General features: G+C 32.7%; 1 protein-coding gene across 15 annotated transcripts; it reads left to right on the plus strand.

The window, feature by feature from the left end:
• The first annotated feature begins 7,089 nt into the window (after positions 1–7,089).
• Positions 7,090–10,186, plus strand: LOC112792698 (mitogen-activated protein kinase 7). 15 transcript variants are annotated; one of them, XM_072213320.1, is made up of 4 exons: positions 7,107–7,240; positions 7,608–8,137; positions 8,247–8,675; positions 9,278–10,186. In XM_072213320.1, exons 3-4 carry the CDS (start codon positions 8,253–8,255, stop codon positions 9,959–9,961), a joined length of 1,107 nt encoding a protein of 368 aa, XP_072069421.1. In that variant the 5' UTR covers positions 7,107–7,240; positions 7,608–8,137; positions 8,247–8,252; the 3' UTR covers positions 9,962–10,186. The 15 variants fall into 15 exon arrangements, with proteins under 15 accessions (XP_025691810.1, XP_025691816.1, XP_072069421.1 ...); XM_072213321.1 differs by having other exon boundaries at positions 7,608–7,996; XM_025836027.3 differs by having other exon boundaries at positions 7,608–7,694.
• The last annotated feature ends 3,753 nt before the right edge of the window (positions 10,187–13,939 follow it).

The following is a 13,939-nucleotide window of genomic DNA, read 5'->3' on the forward strand; positions in this document are numbered from 1 at the left end:
TTGCATGACTTGGTTAATTGTTGTTGAGCTTATTATGATGAAATGGAAGTTGGTGATGTTGATTGATTATAATGTGATTTGATCGAATGAAAGATTGAACAAATGCAAAATTGATGTTTGTTGTGGAATGATGATGGGTAATTATTGTGATGGGAATGGCTAAATGTTGATAGTGTTTGTTGACGACTATGTTGATAATGGTATTGATATCAATTAGATTGAATTGAAAACTTTGAATGGTTTAGATGGTTGAAGAAGGTTTGGTATAGATTTTGGGTTGTTTTGATATGGTTGGCTTGTGATTAAATTGGTTTGGTTTGAGAGATTTGGTATTTTGAGGATTTGACAAATTTGATAAAATCTTATTTTTAGCCAACTTCAGCAGACCATAACATGGCCCTCGAAGTTTGAATTTGAGTGAATCTTGTTTCAAATTAAAGATGTTGTGAGAGCTTTAAAACGGTATAAAGATGAGGTAAATTGGAGTTTTGTAGGAAAAGTTATGAACGTCGGAAGTTAAGCATGAAAAACTGAATTATGTGATGTTGTAGAGAGCCAGAAACTCTGGTTTGTGTGTCCACGCACACTATCATGCACACACACGGACTAGAGCATGTGTTGCAACTCGTGCGTACGCACGAGGGGGTGTGCATACGCACAGGCTGGGAAAGTCCTTCTGGTGCGTGCGTATGCATAGCTATCATGCGTATGCACATGTCCTGTTTTCCACCAAAAAACCTGTTTTTAACTATTTGACCTTTGCGGCAAGTTTGTAAACTTTCATAACACTTGTTTAAGGTCCCCTAGCTAGTTTTTAGACTTTGGAACACCTGAGAGAGCATTGAGTGAATTAAAAAAAGGTTATTTTTTGTTATTTTTGGAATACCAGAGAGAGCATTAGGATATTCAGTGGTTGGGTTAACTTGAGTAGATTGACAGAGTGGTGTATTGATTATAATTGAGAAATGAATATGAAGGATGAATTATGAAAGATTGAGAATGATGAATTACAAAAGATGGAGATTGTGACTCATGAGAATGTTGTTTGCTATGCACCTGGCAAGGACGGTGGTTAATCTCGCTTGTCGAGGTTTCGGCGCCGGCATACGGGTTGTGATAGTCTTCCACCTATGTTTAGATGTGAGGGCTGAGGTAGTATCCTCTCACATAACCTTTCTTGTCATAAGAGTGAGTTGGACACTATATCACAGGATTGAAAGTATGTTGGGTACTATATCCTAGGGTTGCGCGTGAAAGTGAGCTAGGCACTATATCCCAAGGGTGCACACAGTGAGCCAGTCACTATATCCCAAGGACATGGCAGAAAGGCGACATCTAAAATAATGTGTCGGGTTGGCAATTTAAACTGACAAGTGATATCATGAGCCAAATAGGGTAGGCATTCATCATATGCATTTTTTATATGCTTGTTTGCTTTGATTTCTTGAGTTATGCCTAAATGAATAATATGCCTAATTGCTAATTGATTTACTTGCTATACATGTATATTAATTGTGCTTTACTTGTTTGCATTAATTGTGTCTTACTGGGGTTGAGGAGGATTGGTAGGCGGTGGCGATGGGATCGCATGGAAGGTAGGTTGGCGATGGTTGTGGAATAGGGGTGGCTATAGTTAGATTAGAAATCCCTTAAGTTAGATGATCCTGTTATGGCTAATTTCATGTTTCTTTAAGCTTGAATTTTTGTACTGATGTGAAGTTCTATAATTGTCTTTGGATTTCCGGAACCTTATATCTTATCTATTGGGTACTGTTACTATACTAAGAACTACCCGATTCTCATACCATATGTTGTTATTTTTTTCAGATGCAGGTTGTAACTCACCTCGGTGAGTTCACGGATGCTGACAGAGCGGACGATGGCTCAACTTTTATTTTGATTTACTTTTGTAGTCTCTCACTTTTGTATATTTTGTTGCCTTAGAGGCTTGTATTTTGAAAAACTTTGAGAGATAGGATGTTAGTTGTTTTAATAACGTGAATATGATGTGAGAGAAACTGGTAGAAAATTTTTAAAACAGAAGAACTAATGTTAAGTGGAGGAGTTAATTAAAAAGGGTATTATTGAAAAGAAATTTTGGACACCAAAATCCATGTTTTACCATTATATATTGTTATAGTTAATATTAAAGTTGCGCTTTTGGTGTCTGGATAAATTAAATAAGAACCAAGAGACAACAAGAGAAAGAAAGCTAAAAAACTTTAGCAATGTCTCTCTGGGGGAGATGGTCTAGCATATCCCCAGACTCTAACCACACCAGGTAATCTCTGCTATCCCTTGCACCAGTTTTAGCTAGCGAATCAGCAGCGCTGTTAGCATCACGCTTGTTAAGATCGGACTGAACATTTCAATGTCGAATCAGTAGGTGCTGGATTTTGTTTACAAGATCGATGTCACAAGCATTATCATAATTCCAAATACCACCCAGAAGAAGAAAGACATCTAAACTATCTATTTCACAAATAACTTGTCAAAAGCCACACTCTCAAGCCAGGACTAGGCCATTCCAAACCGCAAAGAGCTCGCACCTCTTTATGGACCAGACAGGAAGAGTCCCAGAGCAACTAATAATTCAAGCACCAGCATAATTCCTTAACACACACCCAAAATCTGCACACCCTTCGTCATAATATATACGAGCATCACAATTAATTTTTATCAGATTCTGAGGAGGAGGTCGCCAAATCAGACTTTGCTCTGGAGAATTAGTGGAGTAGAAGGAGAACATTTGCCCCTAGATCTCATTCGCTATAGCTCTCACTAGGTTCACCACCCTCCTATCAGACCACTCAGCAATTGCACTAAAAATATGTTGGTATTTAGGTCTCTAAATCCACCAAATTGTTGATGCAAAGATAAATTCTCCTCCCTTGATATTATTCCTGAACCACTCATAAAAATTGTCTTCTCTCCGAAGAATAAGACACTCCAAATCCGACATCTTCCAAATTACTTTCTCAGCCTCACACTCCCTAAGACAATGAAGTACTGATTCTTGAGTCATGTTACATCGAGGACAAACATCAGAATCAACAAGACCTCTTCTAAAATGAAAAACAGCAGTTGGGAGAGCCTCATTGACCGCCAGCCAAATAAGCTTCTTAAACTTCTCCTGAATCTTTAATTTTCACGACCAAGACCAATCAGTCCCATCATTCTACTGAAACTTTCTTTTAGCAAGCCTGAAGTATCCAGTTTTGGTGCTATACTCCCTATGATTATTTGGATTTCAATACCAGCTAGGGGGCATCATTACAATGCTTGGATGGGGATAAACTCAAGATCATATCTCTAACATTTTCTGGTATAGGTGATATCAAGTGATCTAGTCTCCATGAATTACCATTGAAAGCATCCGCAATAGTAAAGAGCAACTCAGAAATGTAAATATAACAAATAGTACCTCCAATTTTGTCAATTGGCCTCCAGTGGTCATGCCACAAAAACTGCTAAAGATCTCCGTAACACCACATAAACCCTTTCCTTAATCTGAGAGTAAGCCTTCAAAATACTACGTTATACATTAAAAACATTCTTATTGTTATCTGGGATGAGAATCATCGAGTTCTTCATGTATTTACCTATTAGAAGTTGGACCCATAGCTTGTCTTTGCAGTGAAAAATCTGCCAGATGAGCTTACCAAGTAAAGCATAGTTCACACAATAGAAGTCTCTAATACCCAGCTTACCTACCTTTTTGGGAGTCGCAATCTGGTTCCAGTTTACTAAGGAGAGTTCCTGCCCTTTCGCACTCCCTTTCTAAAAAAATTATCTCATTATGGAATTTATTTTCTCATTTGCATAAGCTGGTAGAAGCGATACTTGCATCTGATAGACATGGATTGATGAAAGAACATATTGAATTAAACAAAGCCTACCTACTTTATCAAGCAAACGTCATTTCCAGGAAGCCAATCGACTTTTGACTTTTTCAATCACTTCCTGGGCCATCTTCCTGTTTGCTTTGTCATGCCCTATGTTCACTCCCAAATACTTCCCTAAATTCTGGGTAAATCAGATACTAGTAACTCGCAAAAGCATCTCCTTCCTTTTTTGAGATATGTTCTTCGAGCATTGAGCCTTAGATTTAAAAATATTCACTTTCAAACCAGAAGCTTTAGTAAAGAGATCAAGCGCATGTATCATAATCTCAACTTGGGTCTTTGTTGCTTTGCAAATTAAAAGAAGATCATCCGCAAATATTAAATGAGATATTTTTTGTCCTTTCTTAGAAATAGCTACAGGCATCCAGTCACCAGTCTAAACAAGATGAGAGTTAAGACAAACCAATCTTTCCATACAAAGCACAAATAAGTAAGGATACAATGGATCCTCCTATCTAAGCCTTCTTTGGGGGGTAAAATTTTGCAATCGGTCACCATTCCATATAATAGATAGAGAAAAAGAACTCACACATGTCATAATCAGCTGGACAATGCTGTCAGAAAAATCGAAATTTTGCAAAGTATACTGAAAAAAACGCCAATCCACCCTGTCATAAGTTTTTTCCAAGTCAATTTTAAAAGCTATCACTCCTTTTTTTAATTTAGTCTTTCGCATAAATTGAATAATCTCTTGGGTTATGATTATATTCTCCGAGGTCCTTCTACCAGGAATGAAACCACCCTGGAGAGGGCCCTCAATCTCTGAAAGAAATGGCCTGAAGCGATTAACCAAAACCTTTGTGATAATCTTATAAATTACATTGCAGAGGCTTATTAGCTGAAAATCCTTCATACAAGGCGAATTGTCCACCTTAGGGATCAAAACCAACAGTCTCGAAAAATGTGGCTACTAAGAGATCTCCAAGAAAAGCTTTATTCACAATTCTCCGAACATCCGGCCCAACAATCTTTCAATACTCTTTGAAAAAGAAAGCTTGGAAACCATAGGACCACGCACCTTAAAAGAATTAATTTCCATGATCACTTTTCTTACCTCCTCCATGAAAATCGAAACTGTGAGTCTCTCACAAGTTTCTTGACTAAGTTGAGGGAAAGAAATGCCCTTCAAATTATCAATCATAACTTCTTTTTTAGAATAGAAAAGTTTTTGAAAAAATATATTTGCTTTCATCTGAAGGAGGCTTCATCTGTTGTTGATCAAGAACTATTTTCTAGAAGCAGGCCATGAATTTTATTTCTTTTTCTTCTGACAATAATTTACAAGTGAAAAAAAAACTAGTGTTGCGATCACTAAATTTTATTCACTGTTCTCTCGATTTTTGATACCACATAAGTTTTTCTTAGAGAAGGATAGTGTTCAACTTTTCATGCAGCTCCTTTTCAATTTTTTTTATAAGACTAGCAAATTTTGAATTTTGTTAATCCAATTCTCTAGATCCCGTTTCTTGATAAAAATATTATGGAAGATTTTTGAGTTAAATTTCTGAGCCTTCTGCTGAACCCACTTAAGGCTCCTCACAACATCACGAGAATCAAATTTTCAAGCTTGTTGTACTATTAATTTAAAGTTTGAGTGTGTAGTCTAAGCCACTTGAAACTTAAAAGGTCTATACGTCTTATGTGTTACTTTAGGTATTGTATTCCTAATAAATAAATATAAAGATATAAAAATAAAATTATATTTAATAGATAGAATAAAGATAGAAATATTTTATTAAAAAAGACATAAAAAATTAATAAAAGATATAATTAATTTTTTATTTTTTTATTATTTTCATCAATTTTTTATAATTATATATTTTTTAAAGTTTTTTATATGAAAAAATAGAATAAATTAAATTTTAATTATTTATTTTAATTTATTATAAAATAAAATATAAAAATATTAATTTTTGTATTTAAATTGTTTGTGTCTTATTATTAATGTGTTGTTATCCTATTTTAAGATTGGTAAAAACTTATGTACAATTAACTTCATGTAAAGTTGATAATTGAAAATCCTAAATAATTTAATTAATTTGACTAAATTTTTATCTAATAATTATTAATTATCAACTTCACTTAATGAAATTGATTATACATGAGTTTTCACTTTTAACATCCAAACATAGGCTAAAAATCCTGAGTGGGAACGGTTTCTTTTAGCACAAGCCACAGTTAAGACGTGCGCAGTTGAGCTAAAAATAATGTGTCTAAATTACGAATCGCTCAGATAAATGAAAACGAAAAAAAAAAAAAAAGAAAGGATAGACATGAAATTTATCTAAGGTTTGAGAAATTAAATATTTTATATTTGAATGAATATTCTATTCGACTCTTAATAATTATTTTTTTTTTGTCAAGAGCTTCATTATTTTTGAAGTAATTGTCTGGAGATATTTTAAATTTTTTTTATTATATTTTAGAAGAAGGCTTCCATGAGTTGAACATATATATGCTCGGCGTCAATTGAAAACAATGTTTTGTTTTGAAAAAAGATGTGAATGGAAAACGTAGATGTGGAAGCTTCGATGCGCCGACCGGATGTTAAAATCCAAGTTATAACCACTAAGAAGAAGATAAGTGGTGAGTTGTAATCGGGCTCAGTGATACGACGGTGCTGTACAAATTTCCACATTGTTTCTTGTTCAACGCCATTCAGTTGATCAATATTAAAACCTGTATTATTATATTAATTGAAGAAAATCTTATGTCTTAGATTGTTCAAGTTGTGATATTGATGGTTTGATGAATCAAAAAAATTAAGAGAGAAAGAAAAATAATAAAAATTTAATTTGAAAAAAGAAGAAAGAGGAGGAAATTTGGGAGAAATGTGGAGTGTTGTGTGGATGGAAGTGGCACTACTTAATAGAAGGGGCGGGTAAGTCAGTTGGATTAGGCACAGTGCAGTGAATAATAAATAGCTTCCTTTTTGGGTAGGTACCGTACCAATCCTCCATTGCGAATATGAGTCAGTGTTTGGTGAAATTATCGGATCAAATTCCACTACACTTAATTCCCATCCCTTCCTTACGCATCCTGTTAATTAATTGTTAGGTAAAGTTTCTTATGTAGTAGTAGTAATAATTTCGGTTATTTACCGAATAGGGTAAACAAAAATGATGATGATAGATTGATTAATGAATAACGTGAAAAGGAAAAAGACAAGACACGTTTAAAAGAAGAATAAGTAAGTAGTGTGTGAAGTGCACACACTGTGGGCTCGTAATGGCGAAGGAGAAAGCAGGTGTCGTTTTATGGGTTTCTCATTCTCTCTCAACTCTCTTGCGGGTAAAGCAAAGCAATCTCTAACACCAAACACCAATGCCGTGTGGGTTAGCCTCCTCTCTTCTCAATCTTAACCTTCTTAATTGCGCCACCCATTCCCACTTTTAATTACCATAACATAACCCCCTCTTTTCTTCTTTTTATTTATTTCAAACAAAATAAATTAAATAAATCATATGCCTTTATGCCTAGGTAAGCATAGTGCCAAGGGATAATATTATGTTATATGATTCTTTGTTTCTTTCTTTCTTTCTTATTCGTGAATAATTATATGATGATGACTATGGGGTCTGTTCTCTATGCCTTCTCAATCTTGATCTCGGCATCATAAGATTTTCAATCATATGTGAATTCCACTTATCCAATTCAACTCTTTCTTTTCAACTTTTTCCAATATTGAATGTGGTGTTGCAGAACGTTTTCTTGAAGGCAAGATTCATCATCACTTGCTTTGCTTTGCTTTGCTTTTTGGGGGAACTTGAATGAAAGCTGAATTTTGTGGTATCAACGCCTTTTCTTCTTTTCTGATTGTTTTCTTTAACTGATTTACTTTATTTCTTTTATGGGGTGGGGTTCAAGCCTCAGATCAGGGCCTCAGGGGGAAGATCAATAGTAAAAATTGATTTTTTTTTCCTCTTTATTTTGTGGGGTAATTTTTTAAGAATAAAATCATCTTTTAAAGTTTTGAGCTTGGAGAGAATAAGTTCAAAGAAGAGACAAGCTGACATCAAAAGATCAGAAACCCAGATGTGGAAAATTACAAGCAAGGATTGATTCGAACCTTCTCTTACATGACATAAAAAGTATCCTATGTCCTGCAACACTGCAACTCTCTTTGCTTGTAATTTGTGAACAAGTGAACATATGTTAACTTTTCTAGTCCTCATATTCATTCAAATCAGCTATATAACAGATTCTTGTTTGCTTGCCTCAGCTATAGTATAGTAATGCACTTCTCCAATTCTTGTGCTAAATTATAACAATGAATTTGCTGTTGTGAGTTCAACAGTTGTCTCCTATTTGTGTATTCATTTTGTTGCTGCTAATTTACAGGAAAAGATGGCAACTTTAGTTGAGCCTCCTAACAAAATTAAGCCAAAGGGAAAGCATTATTATACAATATGGCAAACATTGTTCGAGATTGATACCAAGTACATTCCAATCAAGCCGATTGGTCGAGGTGCATATGGCGTGGTTTGCTCTTCCATCAATAGGGAGACTAATGAGAAGGTGGCAATCAAGAAGATTGGCAATATCTTTGATAACTGTATTGATGCACTGAGGACTTTGAGAGAGGTGAAGCTGCTAAGGCATATCCGGCACGAGAATGTCATTGCTTTGAAGGATGTGATGATGCCAATCCAGAGGACGACCTTTAAGGATGTTTATTTGGTCTATGAACTCATGGATACAGATCTTCACCAAATTATTAAGTCTTCGCAGCCACTCTCCAATGATCATTGCAAATATTTCTTGTTTCAGGTACAAACCAGACTATTATGGACCTATTTCTACCTGTTTAGATATTGTTTCTAAAGCATTTATGGTTGTGGCCATTCTTGGAGTTTCGTAAATGTATAACACATATTCATAACAACTTTGGTTTGGGTTCAGAGTACACTCAAAGTACACTCTCATATGGATTAACTTTGCCTTTTGTGAATTCACCTTTTTCATTTGTGAACATGTAACTTGGTTGAATTTACCATTGAATGTCCTTTTCATGCATTCTCATACAATAGCATTTGTTTTGTTCTTACCAGTTGGAAAAATTAAGTTCTGTGGTTTGAATGTTTGTGGTAATTAAGTTACTGCTTTCAGTTCCATTAGTTTCCAGGTGAAGAAGTAGCATATACTATCATTAATTCATTATGTAGACCAGTGAAGTCTAGGGAAGGGGTATTTGCAGTTCTTTACTTCAGGTTTCTTATTGGCTTTTCATTTAGGTCGTTTTAAGTATTTTTAGCTAGAAGATTGCAGCATCCTGTTTCATTTGGATTTTTAATTTTTGAATTTCTAGTTCTTTTTCATTTTTTATGTGTTAACTATCATTAATGCCAATACAAATCATAAAATCTTTTCAGCTGCTTCGAGGTCTCAAATACCTTCATTCTGCAAATATTCTGCACCGGGACTTGAAACCTGGAAATCTGCTGGTTAATGCCAATTGTGATTTGAAGATATGTGATTTTGGCCTTGCGCGAACCAATGGAGCTGAGGGCCAGTTCATGACAGAGTATGTTGTCACCCGCTGGTATCGGGCTCCAGAGCTCCTGCTTTGCTGCGAAAACTATGGAACCTCTATTGATGTATGGTCAGTGGGATGCATTTTTGCTGAGATTCTTGGAAGAAAGCCAATCTTCCCAGGAAGTGAGTGCCTCAACCAGCTGAAACTGATCATAAGTGTACTTGGAAGCCAGCAAGAGTCTGATCTTGCATTTATTGATAACCCGAAGGCCAGGAGGTTTATCAGATCACTGCCGTATACAAGGGGTAGACCCTTTGCTCAACTATTTCCACAAGCCGACCCATTAGCAATTGATTTGTTGCAAAAGATGCTAGTATTTGATCCAACTAAGAGAATTTCTGTCTTAGAAGCACTCCAGCATCCGTATATGGCTGGCCTGTATGATCCAAGACTTAACCCTCCTGCTCAAGTTCCAGTCAATCTTGACATAGACGAAAACTGGGGCGAAGAGATGATTAGAGAAATGATGTGGAATGAGATGCTTCAGTATCATCCTGAAGCTGCTTCTGCCAATGTTTGAAGGTTATTCTTCCAAGGCTTCTAGACATTTTTTGTGTCTAGAAGTAGTTCTGTTTTTCCATAGAGAAAAATGTAATCTTAAGGACTTAGCTGCCAAATTTTGTACTTGCATAAAAAGACTGTTTATTTTGTTAGATGTCCCCATAAGGTAAAATGTCATCTTGTAACTGAAGTTGTAAATATCCGTGCTTACTGTTCTAGTCATGTGGTAAATTTCTGCTTGCAATGTTTCTTGTTCTTTAGCTGTTTCCCTGAATTATAGAGGACTGCCTCCAGATATATCCTGATCAAGCTATTCTGTATAACATGGAAGTGAATTACTACCTGGTTTTCAATGGCAGTATCATTTTATGTAACCAAAATGCTCTTGATTGTTTACCAATTTTCACATTGTGATCTTGTGTTTATGAAGGACCTGCATAAGGGGCATATTTGTATTACAGTATATAAGCTGCCACAGGTTTTGAGATCCTTTGAGCTTGTAATTCTCCAATCTAAATCAGTTGATATGGAAAATTTTAGTTACATGAATTATGAGTTTTCTGTGACATTCAATTATGAGGAGTTTAATGAGATTATGAAGCAGGTAAAGCCTCCGGTTAATTATGTACCGCATTTCCTTGCTAGCAATTCACCATTAATGGATGCTATCTTACTTTGCATAGAGATAACTGTGTTATCCCCTGTAAGAGGTAATGTTACAAGAAAGATATCAGAGTTTTATTTTTTTTACAAACATACTTTTTACTCTGTTTCAAGTATTTTATATATATTTTTAACTCCGCCTATGTTACACTTGCAGTACATAGCCGGTCCCAAGCCTGGATAAAGGAGGAGGGTTGTGTTAAGTCTTCGACAACCAACATTAAAACATAGTCGAATCCCCATGACATGTTGTTGTATTTCTCTAATACCTAACAGACCAAATTAGACATAGTTTGAGTCACATGTATAGGATTAAATTCTTATAAAGCGAGAAAATGAGAGTCTAATCACCCCTAACTCAAGATAGTGAAGCTCACATATGTTAAACCTCTTACTTTATCACTTTACAAATTTGCACACTTTGGAAGATCCCCCCCCCCCCCCCCCCCCCCAATATGTATAGTAATTAAAGTGACAATTGAATGACTTGCACTTCCAAAATCGCAATGCAAAAGACTACTAAAACATCCATCTAGCATTCTCTGTCTTTTATATACAAGTGTTACTATTTTCTAACAGACATCCAGCTGTGGTGATGTTTTCTTTTCCACAAAGGAATAATTCACATTTTTATATAGTTTGAAACAAAAACTTCACACACAGAGAGAGAGAGAGACACACACACACACACACACAAACTCATTGGCAAGTTGAGTAGTAGCTTGGTTTAAGCATTTTGTTCCAAAATATATAATAAATTCATATTCAAAATTTCAGAGGATGGTTTTTATGGGGAACAATGTTACAAGTCTCATAATAAGAACTTTGGTCTCTAATACTCATAATAAGTTAAGTGGGGGTGGCAAATTCTTGTAATTTTATTGCTTGAAAAAAAGTAATTCTGAGTTGGAATATGCCAGCAAGAGCAAGAGATGCTCCTTCTCCTAATCTGACATAGATGATGAAACATCAACAGGGGCCAGTCACAATCAGCACCTGACATTGTGAAAATGGATTAACAAACTCATCAACCACTGCATGTGCTTGCTTACTTGATTATTCTCCCTTCATAACACTAATTAGAAACGCAACAATCATCAGTCGTTTTATTAATTGACAAATATGGGTAATAATAAATCTTTAGTATATATCATGTATATCCAATTTATCCATGCAATATTATTATTATTATATTATAGCAGCCTTTCTGTATGTAACTATTTAATTGCACTCCAAAAAATAAATATCTCCATGGATATATATAATTAAATTATATTGCAGATTATTTTGAGTCAAAGAAAAAGATTAGCTGAAGCTAGCAGCAGCCATCTTTCCTGGGATAGATAATTAGACTTAAAGTTGTATATGTGAGTGTACCACGTGAAAAGCATTTGTCTGAGTGAGTTTCCAATAGAGAGTAGAATATATGAGAAAGAAAGGGTCATTAGTGTGTTACTATGTTGAAAAACAAAAAAATTGGCTGGCGAAGGTGATGTCAATGCAATGACTTAAGGGATAAGGTTCTTACAAGTTGTAAAATGAATGAATGTACATTCTCGTTTTGAAGCTTCTGAGAAACAACTAACTAACACAAAAAATATATATTAAATAAGATAAAAACTTGGGTGACGGTGAGACCCAATAAGCTGGTTTTAATTATGATTACAATACTGATTTCAGTTATTAACTTCACATAAAATTAATTTCACTAGAATTTTTACTTATAGTTTATGAGTGTCAAAGTTACAAATATTATGAAAAGAAAGGAATCATATATCTAATGTTATCTAATTAGTTTGAAATAGTGATAAATCAAAATTATTATAATTATATATATATATATATATATATATATATATATATAAAGTTCTATGATGGTATTAATTTTGATGGCCAAAAATAATATAAATTTGATTTATAAATAAAATACTAACACATGACATGATAAATTTATGATCAAAATAATTTTATCTCTTTTATAATTTTTATGATTATTTTTATTAAAATAATTTTTTATAATTATTTTTATAATTATAAAGAATAATTTTAAAAAATAACACTAAAATAATTTTTAATTATATTTATAATTATTATTTTATTATTAAAAAATAATTTTTTATCATTATTTTACTAAAATAAGTTTTTATAATTATTTTTATTTTTTAATTATTTTTTATTATTATTATTTTTAATAATTTCTAAAACTAACACTAAAATTATTTTTTAGTTATTTTTATTTTTAAAAAATAATTTTTTATAATTATTTTTACCAAAATAATTTTTTTATAATTTTAAAAAACTAACATCAAATAATATTTTCTCTCTTAGTGTTACTTTAAAAATAATCATAAAAAAATTATAAGAGAGAATATATTTTGGTGTTAGTTTTTTAAAATTACAAAAAAATAATTATAAAAAATTATTTTAGCAAAAATAATAATAAAATAATTATAACTTTTTTTAAAACAAAAATAATTAAAAAAATAATTTTGGTGTTATTTTTAGAAATTATTAAAAAAAATAATAATAATAAATAATTAATAATAAAAAATTATAAAAAAACTTATTTTAGTAAAAATAATTATAAAAAATTACTTTTTAAAAATAAAAATAAAAATAATATAATAATTATAAATATAATAAAAAATTATTTTGGTTTTATATTTTTAAAGTTTTTTATAATTATAAAAATAATATAAGAAATTATTTTGATATAAAAGTAATAATAAAAAATTATTTTGGTCATAAATTTATTATGCAATGTGTTAGTATTTTATTTATAAATCAAATTTAAGTCATTTTTAGCCACCAAAACTAATAACATCATAAAATTTTCTATATATATATATATATATATATATATATATATATATATATATATATAGATTGAGTAGCAAATAGTTGCTGGCATTGCCGCCCCACTGGATTTTGGTCGGGTAATTTAATAACTTTTGCTTCTTTTTCAACAACCCACAACTGTAACCATGTGCTTATTAGACAACATACATTAATCTACATATGCTGCTTATACACATGCAATGGAGAAAACTTTAGGTATTTCTAAAGTGTCATATGTATTATATTGTGTTTATTATTATCAATAAAATACTATTTTAGTGAGGTATAAGTTACTAGTAAATTATATTTTAAAAATTATTTTTGATTGGTTGTGATTATATATTTATATTATTCAAATAATAATACTCCATAAATATTGATCACCAAATAAAGAAACTTTATCATATAGTGGTCAAATGCCGGCTGTATCTAGATGAAAAACTTTGGCATCTATTAATAACCAGTCAGTAGTCAATCTTGTGATAATGGAAAATTC

Source organism: Arachis hypogaea, chromosome 13 (genome assembly GCF_003086295.3).
Source record: "Arachis hypogaea cultivar Tifrunner chromosome 13, arahy.Tifrunner.gnm2.J5K5, whole genome shotgun sequence".
In the NCBI taxonomy this organism is placed as follows: domain Eukaryota; kingdom Viridiplantae; phylum Streptophyta; class Magnoliopsida; order Fabales; family Fabaceae; genus Arachis; species Arachis hypogaea.

Coding starts and splice junctions, on each gene's coding strand:
- LOC112792698 (XM_025836024.3), top strand. CDS start 7,163: ATGGGTTTCTCATTCTCTCTCAACTCTCTTGCGGGTAAAGCAAAGCAA. Junction 8,676..9,277: donor GCAAATATTTCTTGTTTCAG/GTACAAACCAGA, acceptor AAATCTTTTCAG/CTGCTTCGAGGTCTCAAATA.